Here is a 27,438-nt window from a genome sequence, read left to right on the forward strand (position 1 = left end):
CTGGCCTCTCTTAAACCAGTCAAAGCATCAGGTGGCTTGACTCATTTTACCTTTTTTTTTTTTCTTTCTCGTCTGAAGCGGCGAGCGAGTGCACGCTTGATGAGATGAAAGACGAGGTAGACGGGGGGAAGTTGAGACGCTCTAAACCGTCCGTTTTGCTCCGGTGACTTTTTGATTCATTAGCCGCCTGCGACTTCCTCGCCGCCTCATCCTTGTGTTTCAATACACCGTCGGCTTTCACGCTTTCGACATAAACCCCCAGACGCTCCGCAGGTGAGGCCCCTTTCACCCCACCCCCCGCCGCGCTTCCCGGCACAGCGGCCACCGGGGGGAGCCTCGGAGACAAGTCGCCTAATTAGAACGAGAGAAGACGAGAGGGAGAACATGCTCACCCTTTCGAACTTAACAAGGAGGTCCCTGGCGGGGGTCGCGAGGAAAAAAAAAACACGTGTCGCCATGCGCACACATGGTTTTTGGCCTGAGAAGAATATAGCGTCTTAGAATGCACAAAGGAAGGATCATTTTACACCCGCCGGAGTTTAGAGGATAAATCTCGATTTTTGTTTAAGATTAGCGTAATGAGGGGCCGAGGGTATGGTTATGGTTACACGCACGTCTCGTCGGATTTTTAGAATCTATAGTTTAGTTAGCCTCGAGCCCAATCAAGACGTTACGGGATTAAGTATACTTCGACTTATGACCGGCCCAAAATGGGAGGTCTGAAATGAAAACGTTGACCTCCAAGTTGCACTCTTTGGCGACGCAGTCTAATAATCGGATATATGAAATCGTATTGCATCCTGAGGGACTGCGATTAATTAACCTCCACCGTTCGTCTAATGGCTCATTGGCGATGCTAATTCCAGGTCAAAATCAATTAGTCCAAACCACAAACGACTTCGGAACGATGAACACGCTCGCTAAATAGTTGTCACGCGCGTAGCTCAATTCCGAAGCTATGGAAAAAACAAAACGTCGGGAAAATGGCCTCCTTCCACGAAGATGTGTGCCATCTTCTTGTCGTTTCTCACGAGCTTGATCATTCGTTTTCATTTCATCACCTCGTCCGAGTGGATGCTTGAAAGCATTCTTCGCGGGCCTTCGGGGGGGGGGGGGGGGGGGGGGTTTGGGATCGGGCTACACATGCCCGCTACAAACGGAGACACAAGAAGGGGACAGCTGAACTTGGCCTCGTTAGGGGCAATCACAAGGGGCTTATCGCACACATGGTGAACCTGCTGCCCTCGTTCTGGCAACCCCATTGTATTGTGCGGACAATCTGGTCATGAATGATTAAGCGCCGCGTTTTCGCTGACTCTTTGATCCCCCCCCCACCGTTTGATCGCATCGTTTTGGAGATACGTACTTGGTCGCCCCTCTCGGATGCCTACAGCTGCCCTTCCCCCTTTGCGCCATGTGAGAGTCTATTGTTAGAGGAGGGGGGGGGGGGATTGCACGGAGAGACGCTTGTTTGGGAAAAGGTTGCAAAGTCATGGGAACGGCGCGCTTTGTCTCGGCGGGGTCGTGAGGGAGTGAATCATGAGCGGACGTGTTTATAGCTCCGCACACACAGCTGCGGCAAATCCACACGCCGAGGCGCGCACAATCCGAAACGTATTTACGAACAACGGAATTGCCAGATACAAAAAAAAAGATGGTTGGGGGAAAAAAAAAGGGCGGGGGGGGGTTCTAATTGAACTCACACAAAGCAAATAAACACAAGGCCCCTTATCACGCTAACTTTGTATGGCTAACTCACGGGGGGGTTTAAAAGAGGATGTGTGTGTGCTCCGTCTTGGACGGGGTGTCTCGGTTGATACAAAGCGGGTCTTTCTCAGCTCAAAATTCAGTGTCCTCTGCCTTTAGAAAAGCCCGGGCTATTAGTTCCGAGCCACCTGGACCAACATAGAGGCTCCACTGTCGCACCCAAAAAAAAAAGAAATAAGGACAATACTTCCATTTTTTGAAGTCGCTTTAGCTCAGTCCCGCTTGGATTTATAAAAGACATCTGCCCCGCCAATATATATAGAGATTTGGAATAATACACAGTGAAGAAAAAACAAGAAGTGATGATGGCGATTACTTACCGATCGGTACCATAAAAAAAAAAGCTGAGTCATTGCTCTAATTTGGCTCGTAGCTGAGCTAAACTACAAAATGACCTTCCACGCACGCATTTGTGCTGACTCACACGTTATGAAACATAGATAAGCCGACATCTACACACACACACATACACACGCACGGCCTCACCTGTATTTGTTGCTGCAGGAGGTTGATTTTGTGCTGCTGCTGCAGGAGCTGCTGCTGTTGCCGGGCAATCTGAGGGGACCAGAAATGGGACATTATTCGAATATACTCAACGTAGGTCTCGGAGGCCCCGGCTTGCACGGCAGAGGCGATGAAATATTAAAAAAAAAAAAAAAAAAACGAGCTCATCTGGTCTCAGCTCGCAGCCAAGGGGTCAGCACTGTCACGTTGACACACTTAGTTACACAAGTCCATCTGCCAATATTGTTGTGTTGAGACACACACTATAAACTGTCCAAACTGGAGCAGGAACATCTCGACTTGACTGGAAAATATTAGAATGGGTGTTTCCCCGGCTATTGTTGTGGAGCGATGGCGTACCTGGTCCTGCTGTTGCTTGGCCAGCTCCATCTGCTGCCTCTGTTTCTCCATCTGCGAGGCGGCCAGCTTCTTCTGCTCCTCGTGGGCCGCCAGGAGCTGCTCCCTCAGGCTGCTCAGCTGGCCGATCATGCCCATGAGTTGGCGCTCTTTCTCCGCCAGGCTGTCCGGTGTACCTAGATAAGGTGCGAAAAATAAGGAGGGAGGGTTGATTTGGGGTCCACTGAGAGAAATTGAAAGTTCATTCAAGCTCGGCACGAATAGAACGCACGCATGTCTTCTATCCGGAGGCCAGAGATGATTGTGGGAGTCGGGTCAGAAAGGGCAAGGAACAACAAAGTAGTGCAAAGCAGCGGCTTGTTGCTTCGTGTAATATACGACCGCTTTGGGCCTTTGGGGTCCCTTGGACGGAAGGTGTGTTGTAAAACCAGATGTTGACTCGTTTTTTTTTCCCCCTTCTTTCTGGACGATTACTGCCGAGCACATCCATCATTGTCTTTATTGCTTGATTTCCATTTGGAAGTGGAAACATTTGTCAGCAGGTTACGCAAACTAAAAATCGACTCTAGTCGAAGAAAAAAAACATAACTTCTAAGAACAATAGCGGCTGAGCTTTTTGTGTGTGTCAGGGCGAGAAAGAAAGTGTGTCTGGTCTGTGTTTACCCTGCAGTCAACCCGCCTTCTGCTCACATTTAGCATGGCCTGACCTTTAACCCCTCAGATCCTGACATACCAGCTCCATTACACACAGACGCACACATACACGACGACGTTTTCCAAACACACCGCCGCACGAGGCCTAAATCATTCAACAGGATGTCGTTAAAGGAGAAGCACAATCAGCGCGGGGGTCCTCACCGCGTCTGCTCGTCAAGGTTTGCGTGTGTGACCACGACTACAATCGTCCATTGTTCCTCAGCCGCTACCTTAAAGAGAGCCGCATTCCTGGACCAGTCAAACCAGATGACGGCCGGAGAAAATGGGGGGAGGGGGGCCGTAAAGAAGAAAGACGGGTAGAATAGAGGTGAAGACAATGTGCTACACGGATCCTGACCCGGCCTTTGACCGCCACGGGAAGGTGAGAGTCGTTCATTTGTCCTCTCGGTTGGTAGTCGCAAGACCCCGCCCTCCCCTCCCGTCATCCAGCCACCCCTTTGCTCAGTCTATCCATTGGCCAACAATGAACAATAAAGGCAACTGTCGGCAGCGCTGGCTGCTGGAAAAATAAACAGGCCGCTGTCCGAACGCACAGAACCACCTTTGTAAAGCCACAGAGACGTGTGTGTGTGTGTGTGTGTGTCGCCCAAGCTGACCAAGACAAGAAAGGGTCCAGTGTTAAAAAACTGTTCAAGTCGAAGGGAGGCTTGAAGTGAGAGAGGATAACTTAAAGGGTACCGGGGTGGGGGGCGGGGGGTCGTAAAGGTGAAACGATGGATCAAAGGAGGCTTTCTTGTCTCGGGGGGTCAAACACACACATGCACACACTTCCACGCACATGCCCCGAACGCAAACACGCTTAAAATCGCACATAAACATTGGCGGAAAAAAAAAAAAAAAAAAGTGTGTGAAGATGAAGCCGCTTCTTTCTTCCCTTCGTCAGATGCGAAGCTTTAATCAGTAGACCGGAGCAGACGGAGAGACAAACCGCCCCCCACCCCGTATCCCGTCTTTTCTAGAACTCCCCCGACTCCTCAGCTTGTTTCTTCAGCTGCCACGCGGAAGAATCGATCATCGGATTCGCCCCAATGATTATTATAACCCCAAACTCTCGACGTCATTTCGTAACGATGCTTGTCGCGGTAGCTAATTAAGGACCACGCCGTCCCACCCACGAGGAAGAAAAGAGACCGAGACGGAAGCAAAAAAAGGTCCGGAAGATGATTAGCGAGTATTTTCACATGAAGCAAGCAACCCAGTTTGTGTAAATAAGTAAATTACGCTGATTAGCTTGATTCAAACAACAAGGCGGAGCGGAACTTTGTTTTCCAATCGACAAAGGCTGATACGATTTAGCCACCAAAAACTTCGATATCATGTGTTTGCCGTTTATGGTGTACCTAATGAAGTGTCCAGTTAGGGTCTTACATAAAACGTATGCCTGGTCGAGAGACCAAAATATAGACTCGTGATTTTGCCCCCCTCAGCTGTTGGTGTGTAGGACAAACGTGGAAATGTCAGCTCAGCGGGGAGCTGGAGGAAAAAAAAAAACTAGACCGAGGTTTGATCAATGAAGCGCACCCTCGCTACGGTGACTCTTTGATTAGCCGGCGAATGTTTCTCGTCTCGTTTCTTTGCCTCCTGCATATTCTCGTCCCCTTACGACCCTTTGCTCTACTCTTGTGGTTGTTAACGAAAGTTGGACAAGTGTTTTTTTTATTTTTATTATGGACCTTAATCGCTAATGGACGGTTTTTTTTTCCCGTACGTAGAATCAGATCCTTATATGGGCAACAGGACCTTGTTTCATCCCCTTATATGGACAAAGGAGTCAGGTTAATGTCCTTATATGGTATTAGAGGGTTGTTCGTATATGGTAACGGGCAAAGTATCCATCCTCTCATATAAGTGTCTTTAGTTTTTCCATGACGTTTTATTGATAAAGGCACGGTTTCGTTGTCCTTATATGGGCCCAACACGAAGATGTATTTTGCGACTGTGCTTTCGGGTGTTCACACTCGTTAAGAAGCATTACAATTAATTGCAATGCTGATTTCCGACGAAAAATGAAACCACCCTGCGTTACAAGTTTCTGGGGACGAAAGGACTTTTTGTTGCTCGTCCTGCCGTTTAGATGTTCTCAGAGTCCTCATGAGTCGGTTCTTTTACGACTCGGGTGTGAAGTCACGCGACGTAACCTACCTTTAATTTCGCCAATGTGCCCTGAGCCCATGGCCAAAAGTTTGTCCTTCCAGTCCTTTGACAACAGCCTCTCAATGCTGGGAGCTTCTGTTCAGTGCGATGAAGGACACAAGGGAGGGAGGGGAAGGGGGGGGGTAGAGGGAGGGAGGGACGGAGATTTAGTTGGCTGGCCAATATGACAATAAAGCACCTTTAAAGTCCATTTACTGTAATAAAGGCGGCAGCGGCTCAGCCTAATGGCCGCATCAGCGGGAGCAAAGTGAGAGAGAGAGAGAGCGACGCTGATAATCGAGCGAGAGGAAATCCGAGGAACAAAAACAAATGCGCGAGAGCGGGGAGAAATAGCGGCGCAAGACAAAGCGAGAGACAAGTGGAGCGTGCGGGGAGAGGAAGTGCGAGAGGCTTTTTGCCTCTCACCTGCTGCTAGAGAATCATTAGCCCCGTGGGCCCTGAGACAAAGAGGGCCTTAATGCACCCGCCACAATGGACACATTATCAGCCGGCGTTTTGTTTCTCCGCAGAGCCTAGCTTGCGTGAAAAGGCGCCGTAACTGAAGGACCACCGGATTGGAAAGTTCGCTGTACGGTTTTGCTCACAACAACGTAAAGCGCCCGAAAACTTTGGGCTCGATATGCATATATATTAGAGTTGTGATGCTTTGTAATCCAAATGTTATTTACCAGGAGCCATCTGCACTTGGGATGGAAGGTCTTAGCACCGAGGGGAGCTTTTTAACATTATGGGGTGTACGCACACACAATGCATAAGAAAGCACAAAACAAACACACACTTTCTTCTTTGGTACGTAAATACGATTGCGCCGTGCACACGGATGAGTCAAAAGTTTATTTGTCCTTGGATTATCTCGGGCCTACCACCTCATAAAAGTGGAACGGCAAGACCGATGTAAGGAGGAGAACGTCGTCAATTTGCCTTCTGTACGTTTTCTGTCAATTTGAAATGGAAAGTTTAAAAAAAACGACCAATCGATGATTTACATCGTCGCTTCGGTTAGCTTTCCAGAGATGCGCGGCCAACTTGCAAAGGTACGACAACACACACATGCACAGGAGCGTGTCCTACATACTGCAGCAACCTCTCCAGAGACCTGAATCAGCTCCTTCTCCGCCGACTTGGTCCAAGCCGCTTTTTCAACTCGACGCCATTGCCCACGAAGGGAGAAGGAGCGCACTGGCGTGTTTGCCGCCCTCTCTGACAGCTGTCTCAGCATCACCCCCAACAGGTGCTATTAGCCCCCGGTGCTCGCCCGCCCGCTCCCCCCTCCCTCCCTCCTCTCGCTCGACAATGACAGAGGCTTTTAAGCCAAAGAGCTTTGACAAGTGAGAGGGAACAACAAATGGCAGCGAGGGTCCGTTTGCCCCACTCGCTCTCTCTCTGCCTCGCTTGTCTCCATCTCTAGTTAGTATTTTTATTTATTAACAGGGCTGCAGCCATTGTCCCAAGTGACAGGCCGGGGACCACTTTAACTATTAATAAAAAGCCAAGAGGCGCTTTCATTGTGCAGAGGATGGCAAAAAAGGGAACGAGGACAGGAGGAGATGAGGCGAAGAAGCAGGCCCATGTTGATTGACGATGGGGACCCGGCACGGAATGAACCCACGCTGACCCCTGATCCAAAAATGGACACACGTACTGTACATAAGGGTGTGTGACCTCCCGTCCCCAACCGGTATCAAAATAAAAATTCCCTACGTTCATTTTTTGTCAATGAATGTCACTTTCAAGTTCTTTTTCATCCGAGGCTCGAATTGAGCTCGACCGTCGGTTGCCGGGAATGGTGTAAAAAAGAAAAGAACAGCGCAACACTTTCCACACGCACAAAAAAAAGAGAACTCCCTTTTTTTCTTTTTTTGTGACGTCGAGCCCGAGTGTGAGGTCAGCGGCGTTTGTGCCCACGCTGGGGTGTGGGCCTTACTCGGGTGCGGTTTTGGGAGGATACCTGGCTTCAAAAATAACGGGAGAAATGATTTTTATGTTGTGTATGTATGTGTACTATATAAATATAAAAATGTGAAAGTGAGCGAGAAAGGAGCGGTGCCATCTCTCGTTTCTCTTTCACACTTTGTATTGTTTGCTCACATTTTTTTTTTTGCCCTGAGTCACCACAAGTGGCCAGCTCCGTTTTTCCCATTATCTCATATTTGTGAAAGGGGAGGGGGGGACTGGTGAGGTAGAGGTGGAATGATGGAGGAGGGGGATGTGGAAAGAGAGTGAAAAAAGAGAGAGTCCGGGCCTTCGGGTGCACAACAAAGGGGCCTCTGTGCCAGCGCCAGACCCAGCCGGGTTCTGAGGAAGACGGAGGATGAAGACGGAGGAGGAGGCGGAGGGTCCACAGGAAAAAGGCCCTGGCTTTGGACCCCCACCTCTGCAAAAAAGGGGGAGAAAAAAAAAAAGAAACAGGCTCCACATTGACTTGCCTTGGCAGGCAAGATGAGGTTCTGACTACCCCACCTCCGCGCCCCTCCTCCTCCTGCCACTTCCTTCTTCATCCTCCCTCACCGCCTTCCCGAGCGGAGCAGGGGTCAACGTTGAATAAGCAATTATACAAGCGGCGGCGGCGTTTGTCTAGCCTCCCCCCCCTCTCCCTCGAACACTGAAGTATTGAGACGGCGGCGCGAATGTGACAAGAGGCAGACAGAGTATGTTTACGTATGATGGCGCGATTAGATTAAGAACCCAGTTAGGGCGAGACCTAAATCTTAGCCACTGTCATGTTGTTAACCGGTTAAGTGTGTTATCCTAACCAGGTTAAAGACTAAATCCGAGCGAGCGGCTGTGGTAGAGTGCACAACATTTTATTTTTCCTGGATTGGATCTGCTTGCGCTCAAGCTCGATCCGCATTCTCGATGCTTGTAGCGGTCTTCTTCCGACTGAAGCATTTGCTTTGCAGTCTGGCTACAACGCCTTCCAATGGGCTCCCTTACGAAATGATGATGTTGTTATTATGATGATCAATTCATGTTTGGTTGAGCTGGTCCATGTGTCTGGACACATTTCCATTGATTCCCTCTAATGGCGGTCCAAATGGCTTTGCCAAGACGAGGGATATGGAGGAGGGGGGAGGCGGGTGGTAAGGAAGAGAAAAGGGGGAGGCGCCGGAATAGAGCGCTTGGAGAGGGAGAACAGACGTAGCGCAAAAAGCTTTTTGTCCACCTTTGTGAGGTGAGCAGCTCGCAGTACCAATTAATGTCTTGTTGTTGTTGGGGGGGGGCAACGAGCGGCCCTTGGCAACAGTCGCCACGACGGCGGGGCCCCTGAGTAAACATCAAGAATCCCTCCGTCTTACTTTCCGACTCCCACTGAAGCTGATGGGCGCGAGACACAAGAGCATCCCGTGAAGTCCTCCCCCTCGGTCATCCAAGTTTTGAGTCATAATTGGGCTCCAGGTTTAGTTATTAATAAAAAATGCTTGGCAGGCACCAAGGGGGGCGGGGGGGACACCAGGAAGCCCATACGCTAAAACTGGCTTTCGGAGTAAGCATCTTAGACATCACTCATTAAGCCACGCCCCTTTGCAAGCATCTTACTGACATCACTCATTAAGCCACGCCCCTTTGCAGACACAAAGCTCAGTTAGGCGCACAGTTCTTGTGAATTCTAGCATGAGACGCTAATGCTAATCGGTGCCTCCAGTCAAAATCAAGCAGCTCTGCTTGACATGCGGCTTGGTTGCTCATTTTTAAAAAGTTACTTTCTCTTAATATGTCAACTTTATATGATATATCGCAAAGCACACCAAGATTCAGCGCTAATATTAGCGACTCGGTCTCGCTAGCCGCGTGGCTTTAAACGTGACGTTGGCGGCGGCGGCGGGGAAAGTGAAAATTTCAGAAGGTGTCAGTCAACAATTTAATAAATTGAAAATGCATTTATCTGCACACAGAGAGTTGTGCCCTTCACTCGGCTTGCCTTTGCCTAACAGATGGTGTTGTGGGTGCTTATGTCCAATTTGATTTGAACCAAACGCGCAGCCAATTCTGATACTGGCATGAAATCTCGGAGAGCCCGATCGGCGCACGCACACGCCCGCGCACGCACTGGCAGTCGGAAATAGCAGCGGCGAGGGCGCGACATTGCGAAAGAACGATGAAGGGCAAAAAATAAAAAATCTGGAGCGACATTCGAGAAAGTCCACGGCTAACTTTGCGGCGACAAACATTTTTCCCTTCCTCGCTATTTATTTATTTTTTCCGAGCCAAGCCGATTCAAATTAGCGATGCTATCTCTCGTGCGATGTTTTTACAAGGGAGGCAAAATGTTCCGTTCACACACTCGCCGGCGCACACGGCCCGTTTTGCCAATTACCGCGGCGACCTCGAAATACCAAGATATCATCGAAACGTTCTGTGCTCGACTTACTCGGACTTGGACCCCGAACTGCTAAAGTTTAATTTTGTGGGCAAATACTTGTGCGAGGTGATGCGGGGTTGCCATGGCGCCCACAGGTATAATTTAGTATCCAAATCATTCTTAACTTGATATCAAATAGTCAAACTGTTCCATATCCACATTTGAATTTCAACTCTTGTCTAAATCCCGTCGAAAAGAAATTCCGACGGCTTCACCTGAGGTGACAATGTAATAGTCTGGACATTCTATTAAGGCACGCACATCTCTTCCTGTCAAACACATCTTGTTAAAGTAGGCCGAGGCGTGCATGCGTACACACGCGTGTGTATGTGTGTGTGTAGCTCGGCCCGCTGTAATGGAAAATGACACTTGCAATCTGTCTTGTGGCAATAACCCCTCTTCAGTGCTCTTGTCTCCACTCTTCACGTGCACGGACACACACACACACACACACACACACGCTGTCACACGGCAGTGGCCCGCGGGCCGTCCTTGTCACTGCACGGCTTTATTGCATCACTTTAACGTGACAACAAAAGAAGACATTGTGTGTGTTGGGCCCTGACGTGCATGGACGGAGTGGGCATTAGCAAGACAAGAGACCGACGGCGCTAACGCGCACGCACGCTCGCGTTTTCTCTAGCGAGTCGTGACATTTTTCGTCTGCCTGTCAAAAGCGATGGCAAAGAGACGGACAAGCGCAGCAAGAAGCTCTTGACACAACCGCATTTGCATTGAGGCCTTGATTTGAGATCTTTCACCCTAGTGAGAGTTGACTTTGCATTTCAGTCTCGCTTTATTTGCAGCTATTGTGGTCTGGAACTTTTTTTTTTTTGTGTCTCTCCCTCTCAGCTTGTGTTTGTCCCATCAGACAAAAATGCCTTGTAAAGTCTTAAAGAGTGAAAACAACAAAAAATAAAGGGCGGTATTGTCCCGCTTAAAGATAAGAGCATGTGAGAACCATTAGACCGACGGCAATGAGTCCAAACAGCGAAGGAATGCTGGGCTGACTAGCATGTGTGTGCTCTGACCTTTTTTTTTTTTTTTTCGCCGTGTTATTTCCATGGGAAGATGACATTTTATAGGTGACGGGAAGAAGCGAGGGTGATGGCAAAGCGGCTTCCGGCTCACTTAAGCCATCTGCAGCCAATGAAAAGGCAGATGGGAACGGAATTGGAATTGTATGCGATGTTTTGAACATCCGCCATTTTTTGTTGTTGATTTCTTGATGTTGAGAGCAACAAAAAAATGTGCGTGTGTGTAAAAAGTGTGTCAGCTTGACTGACGTGACCTCCCAAACAAGTGTCCTGTTGTGTGAGCGAGCGAGCGCGGCTTCTTGAAAACCGGATCACAAGACTGTCCAGTGTGTGTGTGGGGGGGGGGACTTCCAATGTACGCACTCACAAGATTTTAGTCTGAAAATGTGCAAAAAAGTTTGCTCGGAATGCGGCGGAAAAGCTGAGCGTGGCGTTTTGAATTGCAAATATTTGCAGTTCAAGGGAAGGTAAATCGAATTGTCAATAGAAACTAATCGGTTCCCAAAAAAGTTGATTCAAGTTAATATGGAGAGATTTAAAAACAGATTTGAACATTTGATTTTGTATCCTTAGGATTTTCTTCAATTTTAATGTTTTAAAAGTTATAATTTTTTATACTCTTTTTCCAATATTTTGTTCCGATTTTATTTTTGCATCATCCGACACTAAGGCAATCACAGATGTGCCTGATATCGCGATTTTAATGATTTATTTTATTTCCGTACACCGCGATGATGAATAGTTCATCGCCGCTATCGTAAACAAGGGGACCTCGACTGTGCGTTAATGATCAGCGAGGTATCATGTCACACTCTGCCACTGCGGTGTTTTGGAAAGGCAACACAAAAACCCCACCTGGGTTACAAGCGAGACTGGCGTGCAGCAGCTGATTTGCTCCGTCGGTGTAACAATGAGCCAAGAGGACCTGCATGTGTGTGTGCATGTGTGTGTGTGTGACAGTTCCAGCCCCGAACTGACTGGCATCTGGCGGCGGCAGTTGTTTTAACAGCTGAGCTGACAACATTAATCCAAACGCACCCAAATCAAAAGGAGACAACACCTGTTCACTGCTCCTGAGCCCAACCAGGGAAGAGAAGGGCGAGGAGGAGGGAGGCAAGCTGGCAAGAGGAGTGACGGCTGGGATTGGCGATGGAAGGACAACAATCACTCCAGAAGATGCACTTGAGGGGAGGATGGGGGAGACTCGAGGTTCTTGTCTCCCAACATCTGGCTCAAATAACGCCTGGGCGACACCCCCCGCGGCCCCGCCCCGACAACACCAGCATTTTGTGGGTGCCGCCCTCTGACCCCTCCCGGCCAGGGGTTAATTTGTGTTCGGACCCCGTGGCTTCAAAGACGCTCGATGGAGTCGTGGTGGAGCGCCCGGCTGACTTCCCCCCCCCCCCCGCACACACGAGTCGTTTCAATATCCCTCCCCCCTATCAAGTAAAGCGACGGATAAAGTTCGGTGCAGCAAACTCATTAACCTTGAAGCTATTATGCACCCCCCCCTCAAAAGGAAAACATTCCTCTGTGTCTCTCCATGGTAATGGGGGGGGGGGCGGCAAGTGGGGGCAGAGTTATAAGCGACAGGAAAACAACAACAGGCCGCGCAATAGAGAAAAGTTTCCACGAGATAAATTGCGGAGTCCCTTTGATTTGATTGGAAGACGAGTCGGTGAATGCAAGTGAATGGAGAGGGAGTTAGGCAGGGGGGGAGGGAGGGGGGTACTCCGCCGGGCGGGGGGGCCTGTCAATTATTTCGGGATCTGTGTGACAGGCGTCTTTTGTGCGGGACACCCTGACATCCACTTGCTTGGAAACACATTCATACCATCTGAGGTGATGCACAAAATACACATATTGACCCCACCTGGCTGGTCACCAGAAATGACCACACACACATATACACACACACACACACATACTCAGCATGCTGCAGGACACTCACACTGTGACTCGTCCACAATAGCCAAGCTTGGAAGCCTTGGCTGATTCATGAACCTCAAGCCTTTGTCCTTAACTTAATGCCACGCCGGGAGGCACACACACACACACACATTCGGACGGACCATCAGGAAAACCACAGGACCCTCTCTCTAAGCCCCTTTATTCTTCTGTATCGGACAAAAGCTGTGCCACTGCTTTATCCCAACACACACACACGCGGACATACACACTATTCATCTCCTCGATAACGCTCATCTAGATGGAATACCGGTTTGAAACGCTTTCAAGTGAAGCAATATCGAATTGTCTTGTAATTGACACCGAAATAATCTGGAGGTAGATTGGGCTCGTGCATTTTCAGCCGCAAATTGCCGCGAGTTTAAAAAGTTCAAGTTTCCACGTGAGGACTTGGATACGCCATTGTTATTGTTTAGCATGTGCGCTAGGATTAAGAAAAGTAAAGAGGTGGGGGGGGGGACTGATAGACGGAGGAACGAAATCCTTCCACTTATCAAGCTCCCTTTTTTTCCCCTCCTTTTTCTTTCTTCCGCTCCTGCTCCTTGGCAGAATGTATCCGCCCTTCCCATTGTCACCCAGTGGAGTGAACGGAGGCGTGAGGGAGCCGCGGCCAGTGTGTGCTTGTCTGGCACAATGGCCTCGCCTAAGTGCTGTCCTATAAAATGCCTCAGTGCGCTCTAAAAGCAAGCCCTTGGATCCCTCACTGCCTTGGACGTAGATGAAGTGTAGTGTGTGTGCGAGTGTGTGTGTTGTGCGACATCTGTCGTTGACTTGGCGTTCTCAGTACGGGGACTGCTGCCTCGAAGCGCTGCGAAGTACGGCGAGCCATAAAAAAATGGAAACGCCATTGCGCTTGACCTGCAAGGTTGCTAGCGTGCCTGCTAAGGAGCATCTAAAGTCTCAGGTGAAGGCTGTAAAGGGTGGACCCTCCCTCCAACCAGGATGATAAATAAATCCATCCATCAATTCAAGCGCCTATGCTAGCAACCACGAACCAATCAATCCTTGAAAGCATATTTGCATATCTCACATATGGATCTCACGTGGACCTAATTCCCAACTAGCATTAGATCTCTCATGTATCTAAGCATCCATCCACGAAAAGGACCAGCAGGGTTAAAGGCATACCCCAAGGGTCTATCCTAGGCACATGTTCATTTCGGACATTTCTCTGCTCCGAATCCCGTGTCGCCGTCTCATTATTCCGCACCCCCTCGCTTCTATAAACACATCGTGAAAAGGTGCTGATGCCTTCATGGCTTCTTCCGCACTGTTGCCCTTGAGGTATGTATCCGTGCACCTGGGTTGTCGTGAGGTGTGTGTTCGGAGGGTAGCAGGTGGTCGTAAGACGCAAGATGAATGGCGAGCAGTGGAGCGCGGTCGGGCCGGGTCGGGCCGTGGGGGACGACAAGGCTAGTCATTTATTAGCGTACGTTAGCAAGTAGAGCAACGCTGGCCGCAAACGCGTGTGACATCTTTTGTGTGTGTGGTCGGTCGGCTGTGAAGTGTAGCTCAAGGCCAAGCTCCACTAAGTCCGGCCGGCCGGCCTCTTCGTTTCAAGATGTTTATTGTTTTTTGACCCATTTTGCGCCGTTAACGCTCCTCGGGAAAAAGCCGGCGCGACATTGATCCAGCTGGAAGCGATACGTGCGCCGAGCGCTAATATTCCAGGCCTTTCATAATGATTAAAGCCTTCATTAAAATTTCATCCCAACCTGCTGTTTGCCGCTAATGGCCTTTGTGAGCCGCACAGCCAAACAATAGCAAGCCGGGCACAGAAGAAGGATTTTTATCCGGCCTTCAATACCGCCCCTCGCTGTTTTCACTCTCTCTCTTCTCCCCACTTTTCCCCTCATCTTTTCTTCCTCGCCCGGCCCGCCGACGGGTCCGGAGGCGCTTTTGTCGGCCCCGTTTCATTTGAACCCGTAGCCGGTAAAGCTCCCGGTCGGTCGTCGTCGCCGCTAATGAAGACGTTTTAGATCTTAAGTCTCCTCCTCTTTCATGACTTCAACACATTCTCTCTCTCATTGTCCTGGCGGACTCATAAAGATCCATTCTTTTTTTTTTGTTTTTTTTCCCCCTCCCTGCCAGTTCATGAGGTCCACTGAAGCAGCGAACAACCCCAAACACACCTCAATTACAGCTCAGCTCAACAAACAGCGGTTGTTGTTTTTTTTGTATGTGTGTGTGAGCGCCACAACAGGCCTCCCTATCGACTGGAATAAAAGAAAGACAGCAAGAAAGCGGACCGGCGGCGGCCGAAAGAAAAGACTGAAAAATAAGGTTAGGACATCACAGCTTGAAATGAAAGCCTGTTGATGCACCGGGAGGAAACTATAGGTGCAACACACACACACACACACAAACAAGTTCCGAGAAAGGGCGGTAAACACTCTTGGAGTTTTTCTTTCACTGCACTGTAACCTTTCGGGGTTCCAAATGTCACGAGAATAACACAAAGTTGTTTTTGTCAAACCGGTAAGGCCAATAAAACGTATTTATACCAGGAGACAGACACCTGTTGGTGATCTCCTTATCGCCATTATCGCGTGGAGTGACTTAAGCGCCCGGTTATCTGCCAAGGGGTAATTAGAGTTGGGCAAAGGCTAATTTTAACTCCAACTGTCCGTTCCGACTGTCAAAAGCCGAGACTTCATCTCGGAGGCTAAGGGGCGCGACGACTGTCTGTCACTAGTAAACAGAAAAGCCGGTAGCCATGGTAACAAAAGTAGCCAGAAGCTCAGAAGAAGCTCGGAAAGAAGAAGCCCGGCTGACCTTCTGGTTCATTCTTGATCAGCTCCTCCATCTTGCGTTGTTTCAGTGTGTCCACCACGTCCGCCAGGCTCCCTTTGCGTCTCTCCGGGGTCCCCAGGGCGCCGGCGCTCGAGCCTCCGTCGCTGCACGGCCGGCACCCGGCGCCGCCTTCGTCTTTGCCCGGTGAGGTAGCATTGTGCAGTGGGTAAGGGCTTAGGGAGTTCCCCTTGGAGCCGTCCAGATCCTGAAGGGAAGGGGGGGAGAAAATAGTCATTAGCATCGTGATTTGCCTTCAAATAAGGAATCTTGCCATTCTTTATTCCTCCGAGCCCAGCACGCTTTCATCCCTTTCCATTTTTTTCCTAAAGTTAGGCCACACTTGTGCCTTATTCTTCACTGGAATCTGTTTTTGACTGACTGACTTGGAGGTACTTGACAGAACGAGCACATGAAACAAACAAACGAATAAAATCATCTCGGACGCACGCGAGCGCTTTTTGTTACAAAGGCTTCAGTAGCTCGGCTTTGAGCGGCGTCCAATGTTATCGTACTCGGAAGGCAAGAGTTTCGGCGACGCTACTTTTGCCTTGTAAGACTCTTAATTTGGAATTTTGGCAAGCTGTAAATTTATGGAAGGACTAAAATCACAAAAAGAGCGAACAACTAGATTGACGGCTACAAAATAGCGTCTCGCAAAGTTCTTTCACCCGTGAAGAACTTTTCCGAGCCTCGAATCCAACCATAATAAGCGCTAAATCAAATCCAGGATGAATTTTGATCAACTTTCAGATCGGCCACTCGCAGGTCACGACAGCTTGAACGGCGAGTACAGTCCGAGCCTTCAATCCAATCTCGGTGGCATTTGTTTGGACGACTAACTTAATACCTTCTCAGCCCAATTAAAAGTGACACTGAGATGGCGCTGCGAAACCAAGCATGCCAACGCCTCCACCAAGACGAAACCACTTGGAACAACCTCAAATTCTACACCTTGAAAATAATCTTTGGTTGTAGCCCGATTGTGATGCCATTAAAAGCCCAATTTGATGAGATCACTCCAGGGCGAGGTTAAGAACCAAGTGAGTCAATCAGTCCATCCGCCTGCCAGTCTGTCAGCTCAGCTCTTTGCATACAGAAGAAGGGTCAATGGTCCACGCAGTTAATCTTTGGCTAATCTCGACGCCGGGCGGCAAGCGACACACATCCCGCCACGTACAGGTGCACGTGACGACGACGGAGCTCACCAATGTGTGTTTGGGTGGAGATCGCTAATGATTAACTTGCAACACAGATCACAGTCCGCATCGGTCATCAGAAGATAACCCGTAAAATGACAAATAAAATACCCCGTAAATAGGAAATCCTCCGACGTCAGATTTTAATATTGACCGGACGGGTGCAGCCGAGCCATTATCACTTGGAATTCCCCACACTTGACCGACTCGCCCTCTCTTGCTTCGATCGTGTGTTTTAACACTCTGAATAAGTCAGCACGCTCAATAATTCATTAATTCTGCCAACATTCCTGCACATGCACTCAGCGTGATGTGGTTAGTGTGTAACTTCATGTACAACCCTTGAACATACAAAAAAAATGTAATGTATAGAGAATATTGGAGGCGGTGCCACGCGTGAGAGTTTTGGCGTGAGCAGTGGCCGACAGCAGCTCTCGCTGCGGTGTAATGCGATTTTTCGGCCTCGCAGCGGGTGATAAAGTAACTTTTTCTGGTTGCACGCTTCCTTCCACCCTCTCCGGTTGTACAGATTAGGCTAATTCGCACTTCAAAACGAGCGTCTCTGTGATTACGAATTGCATCATCTGCAGCGCACGCCATGCAAATGAAAACAGGCGGAGGCAGACTGGTAGGAAAGTGAGAGAAGGGGGCGAAGGAGGGACGCACCGGGGGGTGGCGGGGAGGGGGGGGGGGGTTAAAAAGAGCGAGAGAGGTGATGTTATTAGAGGAAATGAGCGCGTTGACAGAGCGAGGAAGCGGGGAGGGAGGAAAGGAGGCATCTTGAAGGCAGCGGTCACACCTGTCACATCCCATTTATCTAATCCAGCGCCTACTTAAAACCGACGCGCGCTTTCTTTCGAGAAAGATGTCGTGCAAACAAAAACAAACAAGAATGAGAGAAGTGTGCAGCGGCAGGGTGGCGGGGAGAGAATCCCATTCTGGGATGTCATCTCACTCGGAAGGTCATTTCCCGGTGGCGGCGAATTAGCGGGCAGTCGTGACCCCCCCTCCCTTGTAGGACCCCCCCTCCTCCCCTCCCTACATTAGGAAGCATTACATTATGCATGCGTGAAGTCGGATAGACAGCCTCATCCCGAAGGCTACGGAAATGGAGTGCGTAATCCACGCAAGTGACTTTGCATCCAAGACAGAAGAAGATGTTCCAAAGCGGTGTCAGTCAGGTGCGCCGCCGCCGCTGCTCCTCGGCTAATGCGATTTGTACAACTTTTTCCCCTCATGCATTTATTCCCGTGCTTTTCAAACATCCCTGCTCTCTCCTCCTCAGCAAGTTATGCCATTTTTGTTTTTGGTTTGACACCCAGATCGCCCCCAGGTGCGCTAGCGCGGCCGTACGCTAACGCTAGCAGCCTGGCGGTGTGGGCGGTTCTGCTTTTAGTTTGCAGATGTCGATTCTCTTCCAAACGAGCGGAACAAACAAAATCCTGATCCCTTTACTGCCTCTGCAATGGAACCGAATTAGGCAACTTTTGTCTCGAGCTCATCTGCTTTCAAAACACTTGACTCTTGCCAGAGCAACAACACACACACACACACTCGATACTTGTGCTTGTCATGTCTCGGGTTGTGCAAGGTGTGTGAAGAAATAATATTCGTCGTAGATCAAGACACGGACAATGTGACAGTGGGAAGAGCTGCAAACAGCTGCTCGACTCAAACACACACACACACGAGAATGTCACTGATCGCTCCTGCAGGGAGGTAAAAGACTTAACGCCACGCCAGAGCTGCCAATCTCCCGACACACTCGGCAGCCAAACACACACACGCGCGCTCGTACGCACACGCAACAAATTTCTTTACATGCCGTGGCTCAACACAGACAGTCAGTTTTGACTCACAGAAGGGTAGGGCTGAACCGGATCGAATCTGGATCCAATCTAGATTGAGCAGCAGTGTGAACACACGGCATGTAATCCCAAATCACTTTAACCTCATCATATCATCTGAAAGATAAGATATTCAGATGCACAAAAAATATGTGCCGTGCTAATTTATTAACGTGTCGCTGGCATGTGAAATAAACCGCTGCCTGGTGTTAAATCTGTCCGATTGTGCCCAGCGCCCTTGAAAAATAAACATTCCGAAATGAATAGGTTTGTAAATTCGGGTCATGTTTGCGAAACAATTAGCCAGCATGTTTTAAAATTTATGCAAAAGATATGCATAACACTAACATAAAAAAAAAAAAAAATCCCCCCGCCAGCCGTATTTGATGCGCTATTCCCTCACCTTCATGATTGAACCGCTTTTTACAGATCCACTCGCACAATTACTTGCAATAAAACAACCTTTTAGCCAGATTACAATTACTCAGAAACTATCATAAAAGGCTGCCTTCGTACCGGAAGCTTCCAATATGAGTATATTTAGTGTAGCAGGTAAGCAAAGCTGCAGGGCGAAAGGGACGACGAGGTCGGTCGAGCGCTGTAATTTGCCCCGCCCCCTTACAGCTTCACTTCCAAGTCAACTGGCCGCCCAAGAGCCATTCCCCCCCCCCCCCCCTATCGCTTTTACGCCTATTGTCCTGAAAGGGACAGTTACCCCCCCCCCCCCCTAGTCCCCACTCAACCCACACTCTCGTAGTAGCCCTCTCGATTTCACTCTAAACCCTCTTGGAGTCGAGGAGGGGAAAAAAAAAACGCACAGACGCCCTTCTGCTGTGAGATAAACTCCAAAAGTAGTTGTGTGGCGTCACTTGGACGATGGCAGATTTGACAGAACGTTGTCGAGAAAGGAAGCAGATCTTCCGTAAGAATGTTTACCTCTGGTGCCAGGACTTTGGTTTATAGTCGAGCACATGCAGAGTCCACAATTGGGAGGGGCCCGCCGCCTAATCAGTTGACTAATTACTAAATTAGCGCTCTATTATAGCCGCTGAGCACCTTTTCATTGTTTTACGGCACGTCGGTGCGAGGCGGGGGAAAGGTTGTGTTTTATTGGCGAGGACACACACAATGAAGACACAAACTTCACAAAAACATTTGGCCACATTTTGGTTCGGTTCTTACCGTGTTGTTGGGGGGGCTGTCCAAGGTCCGGAAGGGGGGCGAGCGCGGGGACACCTTACTGCAGTAGGAGGCCAAAGGGAGGTGGATCACGCCACCCAGTCCCTCGATCTCCTCATCCTCCACTCGCTGTCTGCTGGTTGCTATGGTTACCTCTCCATCTGTCCCCCCATATGGAGAGGCTGGTCGCTTGGAAGACATCCTGGGAGCCAAAAAACAAGGAGAAGGAAGGTAGATTGACAGAGAAGAATTATTCTGGGAATCGGACGGTGTATATAGTATGAAAGAAGTTGTTCTAGTGCCTTCCGTCCTCCACAGGTACTTTTGGAAACATCCTCGGAGGACATCACAAGTGTGCATCTCCGAGCAACCGCTAACAATGAAGTCGTTTAGAAATCCAATCCCGAAAATGTCAAGAAAGGAGCTGACTTTTCCATGACATAAATGTTCAGGTTGACTTCAATGCTGATTTCATACGTTAGCCCGACGGCAGCTGCGATCTTCGCAAAAAAAAACAAAAAAACATCCATCAACGTTCAAGTACAAAGCATCTTCTTTCTCGACTACTTTGAGCGAACCGTACGAACGTTCATTCAGGTGAGAGAACAAAAACCTCCTTCAGCTCTTTGGCGGACCTTCAAACACACTCTTGCCGTGTGTTTACGACGGGGGCCCATTCAACGTTTTTCCAAAAGACGGGGGCCATTACTGCAAATGAAGCCCGCTTGCACCGACCGGCATTGTGCGGGGAAATCACCATGCTATGACAATGGGCTTTCACAGACTGAAGAAAATAATGGACAGAGAGAGAGGGGAGAGGGGGGGGAACAGTATGAACACTGACAATAAAATGCGTTTATGAAAACCTCTGGACAATAGGGGGACTGAAGGAAAATGGCTAGCAACACAAGAGCCCCGCTGTGTCAATTTGTTACCGTGGCTTTGTTCCCTTGAAAAGAAGCAAAAAGATATAAAGCCACATCTATTAGGTGAACTCTGTCTCTCGCAAGGTAGAAATTTGCCTCGGAGAGGCTGAATAGGGATGCGGTGACTATGCAGCAATAATAGAATTTAATGTGCTTCTCAGCGTCGGCTGAGTGCTTTCAGATGCACTTGTCAGCCTTGAAGCCACTGCGACGATGACCCTGGGTAATAGGCAGCTAACGGGGCCGCCTCCCGGAGAGGAGTATGCGAGGGATTCGTAAAAAGAAGCAACAGGTTTCCGACTCGCTTTAGCTTCTGATCATTTCTTCTCGCTCGGTCCGCGCTGAAGTGATTAGCCTCGATTGGATTTCTTTTGGACGGAGTATCTGGCTCGGCGCCGACGAGCAGCCCCTGTTACTAATTCGTTGCTTATTTACCTCATGGCAGCCAAAGTCAAACAATCTCCGGGGAAGGGAAACATGTGGTGAGGGGCAAAGTTACGGTGCGAGAGAGTCATTCGGTCGTGTTTTCGTACGTTGACGGAAATACTTTTCTTGCTTTGACTTCTCATTGGCCGGTTTCGGTTTCGTTGCTATACCTGTCGCTTTGGCCTGGAAAATCAAAGTGACATTTTTGGAATCCCGGAGTGCGGGAAATGTTATGTCAACAATGTGCGACAATGAAGTCGACACAGATTTCGCCGCTTGCAAGTTGCGTCCGTGACAAAAGTCGTGCGTAGGATTACGGACATTATGAGTTATTTCTAGATCATGACAAGTGGGTAGAAATCTTTGTCTTACTCCATCCACACAAGATCCTATGTGACCCAGCTGTGCAAACCAGAGTGCAGACACACACATACACACACACACACAACAGAGGCCCCAACACTGCAGGTCTGTCTTCATCACTGCCTGTTTACTTTGCCTCCCTTCACTGGCTCACACTGAAGCCATTTGTTTGGCGCACACACACACACACCGACCGACACACACGTCCCCTTGTGTCCCGCACACACCTCCGCCTAATCGTAACCCTATGTACACACGCGCGTACGCAGCCGGGGTCACCTTTGAATAGCCTCACACACGCTTCGCCATCCGGGGGTGAAAAAAAAAAAAAAAGGGAGGATTTGGAAAACATTATTGGTCATATTTTGGTTACGCCGACGGAAATGCTCGGATTAACACTGACGGCACTCGGCCCCTCCCTCGCCTCTTAATAATTAAAAAATAAAAATCGATAAGCCGCCCAAAAAATAATAATAAGTGACTCCAAACCTTTTGAACGACTGAAAAAGTGCAACGACTAAAATGACAACCCATCCCTCTATGTATTTTTAAACATCCAATCAAATCAAAAAACACGCATCTAATCTGTTGTTTGTCTCCTCCGTTACACAAACTGACGGCCGAAACGCACACACGGGCTCACACACACACACACAACCGGTGACAGCACTAAGCCGAGATTAGAGTGCCACTTCCCCCTTGGCTTTTTTGATGATTAGCGGCTCCTCCGTTAAGTCGCTCTCATATCACATATGTCCACTGCCGCTAAGTCACTAATCGCAACGGGGACGCGCGTCCATTAACCGGACGGGTAATCGCCCGCGGACGACGGGATAACCGTTTCCGGGCCGGTTCGCCGGGGCCCCCCCGTAATCAAGTCGTAAATACACACAGTAAAATCGACACGCGTAGAAAAGTCTGACTGGTGGGTTAGCGCTGGCTGCTAACATCATCATGGCGCTAACTGCTCTTGTTAACTCCATTTCAGGGGAGCGTGGGAGCCCCCTCTGGAGAATTCCGCACGCAGTCAAGTGCATGTACGGCCTCGATTTAGATTACAAGCCGTATTTCTGCCGTGACACGAGCTGTGCATCCCGGACGCGTGCGAGGTGGAGGGGGGTCGAATCCCCAAAGCGTTATTTTTTTCCCTTTTTGATTGTAGAACCGGGTTGCCAGTTGAGGGGCATATTTGAGCCTGGGGCCTTTTTGCATCTGTGTGACACCTCAGCCGGGAATTTAAGCAAACCCCCCCCCCCTGCTCCTGATGTCCCTTTATCCAATCTCGACGTCTATATCCGCCCCCCCCTGGTGTTGTCTTACTTACTGTCCCCCACAATCAGCTGCTTGGAAGAAGGTCACCGTTTCCCTCCCCCTTAAGGAAATCGTCTAATATCTATTTATAGCGCCGGGCAATAATAAACAAAGTGGACAAACTCAAGCAACAATCGGAATATTTCAACGTCCCGAGTGCGACTATTTATAAGTGTACTGTAACATTTTTGTGCTCTTAGCAATGCATGCTGGATTTTCCCCTGATCACACACACACACACAAAGCGTCCACTGTATAAGAGGTACGAAACTCGCCCCGCTGTTAGGCGACAAAAAGCGGGAACGCACTAAACTGAATGTCATACACACGCTAGAGGGACGGTCATGTGTGTGTTAAATTCCGTGTGTGTGTGTTTGTGTGCATTTGTTCGACACGGGAGCGAGCACTCTGTCCCCGGAAAATTGAGAGAAAATCGACATTGCCACATCACTTTAAAGTCCAGACGAGTGAAGACAGCGCGTGGGAAAATATCGAAGGAAGAAGACAATGTGTGTGTGTCTGAAGGGATGGGGGGTGGGGGGGTCGAGCGAGCGAGCGAGGGGGCTTGTTTGAAAGGAGACAGACGGAGAGAGGGAAAAGTGCATCCGGTGGAAGGCGTGCACTCCCCGTCTTGTCTTGATGTTTGCGAGGAGGAGGCGAGTAAGCAGCACGGTGTTTATTGAGCGAGCGAGGGACTTTTTCCATTGTTCCGCCGACTTTGCTATTTGTTAAGCAATCCATGAAGGAGTCGCGACGTTTGTCTCACTGTCATCAACACGTTCACACACATGTGAGCTCATTCTCCAAATGACACACACACACTGGTTGCTCTCTTTCATTTGTCCCTCACTTTTTTTGACCTCCTCCCTTTCTGGCTGCCTCACACACACACACACACACACACACACACACACACACACTCACACACACTACCTGGAAAGACAGAGGCTTCATTGTGGAGCTCTGGGAGGGACCTCGCAACCTCCAACACTGCCTCCTATTGTAGGCCGAAGGGACCGTGTGTGTATTGGGGGGGAAATAGCGGAAGACCACGACGGCGGATGAATGTTTCCGAGAGTGACTTTTAGGACCCCCCCCCCCCTTCCTTGCTTAGCTGAACTTCGACACCGACCATGTGACCCCCCCCCTACACTTGGTTCCTCCCGTGTCATATGACCACACGTATCAATCCACAAACACAACCCCAAATGGCCCCGATTTTCCCCCCTACGGTCAGCTGACTTCACCCCTGTGGTGGGTCCGAAAAGGGGCTCAGGGGGGGCGGGGGTCTTAGGATTCTCCATTGGTATTTTTTTTCGTACTCCCTCCTCCTCCGCGGATGGAGACACGGTTATCAAGACTCTCCGGGGACGGACAATATGGCCCAGAGACAATGGCCTCCAGTCCAAATTTGTGTGTGTGTGGCAAATGTGTGTGTGTGTGTGTGTAAGAGAAAGTAAGGGAGTCCGGGCGAGGAGAACACACGCAGATCACTTTAATCCCCCCCGTTTAAAAAAAAGCACGGCAAGTTTTTAAACAGACGAAAAAAACTTTCCCCTCTATTTTGTTTTTCTTTAAAATAACGGAGTTCGAAAACTTTAAGAAATAATTTTTCGCCTCGTTTTCAAACTGCCAATCAAAAGAGGGCCCAAATGGAGCGGTGTGAAAAACCAGCAACACCCCCCTACCTTAACGCCATATTGAAAAATCCCCCCCCCCCCACGACCCCTTCCACCTTTCTACCTTTTCTTCCCTCCATCACACAGCCCCGTCTCACTTTTTCTTAGCTTCCGATCACTTTAACAAAGTTTCCCCGCACGCTAAAATACACTCACCGATTTGACAAAAAAAATGATTTCACAAAACACAAGAAACGAGAAGAAGCAAAAGTGCGATGAAGCCACTTACATGGCGAGGCACATTGACGAGGCCCGACCAGAAACTCCGACACACACACACACACGGTGATGATGGAGTGCATTACTGGAAAGCAACGAGTTTTAAGTGCTCCCCACTTAAATCATTGTAATCCCCGCAGTTATCTCTATACATTCCCCTTTAATCCTTTCAATTTTTAATTCCTTCCCTCGCTGTTGTTATATTTCTCTCACCCGCCTCTCAATCACTTTACCGGATTTGATTATTATTTCTTTCCGCCGTCATCTAAATGTGTTTTTAATTCTAGGGGCCTGTAACCCCTCCGCCCCCCTCCCTCTTCTCCGCCGCCTCCTCTCAACTACTGTTTATCTGCGAACAAAAGATTAGTTTCAAAACAGACGGAGACTTACTAATGCAATAAAAGTCATGCAGAAGGCACGGAGGGTGAGGTGTGTGCGTATTAAAAGGGCGGGTATTCTGATATTAAAACATTCATCTGGCCTTCACGGGAGCTGTGCGGTTATTGCACTCGTGTTGACAGTGTGGCAAAAGGGCAAAGTTGGACGCTTCGCACCTTTAAGCGATTAGCATGAGGAAAACAAGCGCATTGGACAATAGGATTACAAGGTGGGATTAAGTGAAAAATAAACCCGCCGTGTCATGTTGAAAAATAACTTTTTTTTTTTTTTTTGAAAAGTAACAACCACAGGAAAATGATCGTCGCGATAAGTGCGGGGAGGTTTTAGAAGAAACGCGCAGGATGACCTAACAGGGGAAGTGAGATGTAAATAAAGTGATGAAAGTGGAGGCGAGGTGATAAGCACTTCTCAGTATTCACCTCACATTCATTCATTTCAAAATTTTCCACGCACAAGTTGACAACGTCCCGCCGCTCGGTCCTCGCACTCATCAGCCCCCCAAAAAAGTGTGTGTGTGTTACGTACCTGTTACACTCCTGAGGTAGCTCAGGCTCAGTGAGCATGCTGGAGTAAGGGTCCGTCTCTCTCGACAGCAACAACATAAAAGAGTCCCCCAAAAAAATACTCGACTGGACTGGACCGGGTTGGGTAGGTCTCCCCTCAGAACAAGACGGGACAGGAGTGATCCTTCACACACGCCGCCGATTCTCTCTTTCTGCGTACGACTGTGTGTGTGTTCCTCGCTCGCTCTACTCACACACTTTCAGACTGACACCCTCCCTCCTCCTCTCTTGCGCTCTCTCTCTCTCTCTGGTTCTGTGCCGCTGTCCCTCCTCTTCTCCTCCCCTGGCTGTAGACTGCGAGATCCGGCTCTTAAAGGGCCAGCTGCCGAGGTAGACTCACTGCATCCACGAGGGAAAAGTCCGGAGGGTTAGGGTTAGGGTTAGGGTTAGTTCCTCACATCCAACTCTCATGATGACAAAGTGGATGGTTGACAGATTTAAAAAAAAAAAGTATCGTAGAGTCGTCAGCAAGATTCAAAGCGAGGTCAATAACACACATTCACTTCCTGTCGCGGTGAGATTTTAATCTGCAAGCTGAGCGATTATTAGTGCAAGAGTGCAAAATGAAAAAAAAAAATAGCAATAGCATCGACGGTTGACAGGATGAGGTGAGGTGTCGTGATAAGATCACACCGGCCTCGAAAATATTTCTGGTGACGTAACTCCTCGAAACTTAAACACACTTTAGCAAATTAGCAGTTAGCATAATGTCCAAGATCATCTATCAAAAATGTTTGTTTGTTCAAAGACCGGGGAAAAAGAAAAAAACAACGTCCTGTTTACATTCTGGCGAGCAATGAAAGTGTCACATGGTTTGTCGTGACGCAATTTGGGATGTTTTGATCATCAATCCGGGTCAAGACAGGTTCCAAAGCGAGGACCATCAACTGATTCGGACCTCGGGGAAAACCGGCAGTCTTACAATCGACAGGTCCAGATTTTTCTACTCGGGCAAACATCCCAAAAAAACGATTTCACGTCGAATTCTTCTTCTGAACGGGAATACAATTTGAATTTCTCAATAAAGAGGCCAATTAATTTTTCTTATAGGTTATGAAATGAATCAAACACATCCGAGAACCGTCCTTTTTATTTCAATGCCTCCAGAATGAGTCAATTGATTCTTCTGTGTGCATTTCATTTGCTTATAAGCAGACAGCTGAACACTTTCAACACACGCCGGCCGGCCGGCGCTCTCATGCATGAACGCACACACACACACCTTAGCCCGTCAACACACACACCCTTTGTGTCCTCAGGTGTGCGTACTGTACATGTTGTGTGTCAGGGGTGCACGCTGTTCTTTGCCTCTTTGTGCTGTCACTCACTATTAGTGGTGTGTGGTCTGCATGTCACACATACGGCCAATCCAGCGATTGTTCCAGCGAGTGGAGAGGAAAGCGGAGTTGACAGACTGCCACTTCTGTAATACTTAAACACACACAAATGGGCGGAATGGGAGGGTGGGAAGCCAGTTTTGTCACTGTACACTTAACTTTGGATTGCATAATGAAGTGTTGGAAAACAAGACCATTGGATTGGTGAAAATAATGGAGGTCAAGGTTCATATCATCGGGCAGCCATTATAAAGTGGAAGATGAAAAATGAATGAGCACCTTACACATGGTTCCTAAAACTGACTTCCTCCCGACTCCACAGGCAATCTGAAAATG

The 27,438-nt window shown here is 48.9% G+C and overlaps 1 protein-coding gene across 9 annotated transcripts in view; it reads right to left on the bottom strand.

The window, feature by feature from the left end:
• Positions 1-27,219, bottom strand: part of sox5 (SRY-box transcription factor 5) — a 46,617-nt gene extending 19,398 nt beyond the window's left edge. For 2 of the 9 annotated variants that reach the window (XM_061269343.1, XM_061269338.1), the window contains exons 1-7: positions 27,094-27,214; positions 25,728-26,104; positions 19,883-20,081; positions 15,640-15,862; positions 5,488-5,574; positions 2,632-2,804; positions 2,254-2,322 (exon numbers count right to left, since the gene is read on the bottom strand). In XM_061269343.1, coding sequence (XP_061125327.1) covers positions 2,254-2,322; positions 2,632-2,804; positions 5,488-5,574; positions 15,640-15,862; positions 19,883-20,081; positions 25,728-25,804 — 828 coding nt within the window. In that variant the 5' untranslated portion in view covers positions 25,805-26,104; positions 27,094-27,214. Of the gene's footprint in view, positions 1-2,253; positions 2,323-2,631; positions 2,805-3,486; positions 3,736-5,487; positions 5,575-15,639; positions 15,863-19,882; positions 20,082-25,727; positions 26,208-27,093 lie in introns of those variants that run through there. The other 7 variants (XM_061269344.1, XM_061269340.1, XM_061269341.1 and 4 more) reach the window with 6 other exon arrangements.
• Positions 27,220-27,438: the final 219 nt, after the last annotated feature.

The sequence above is a fragment of the Syngnathus typhle genome, linkage group LG21 (assembly GCF_033458585.1).
Source record: "Syngnathus typhle isolate RoL2023-S1 ecotype Sweden linkage group LG21, RoL_Styp_1.0, whole genome shotgun sequence".
Lineage (NCBI taxonomy): Eukaryota > Metazoa > Chordata > Actinopteri > Syngnathiformes > Syngnathidae > Syngnathus > Syngnathus typhle.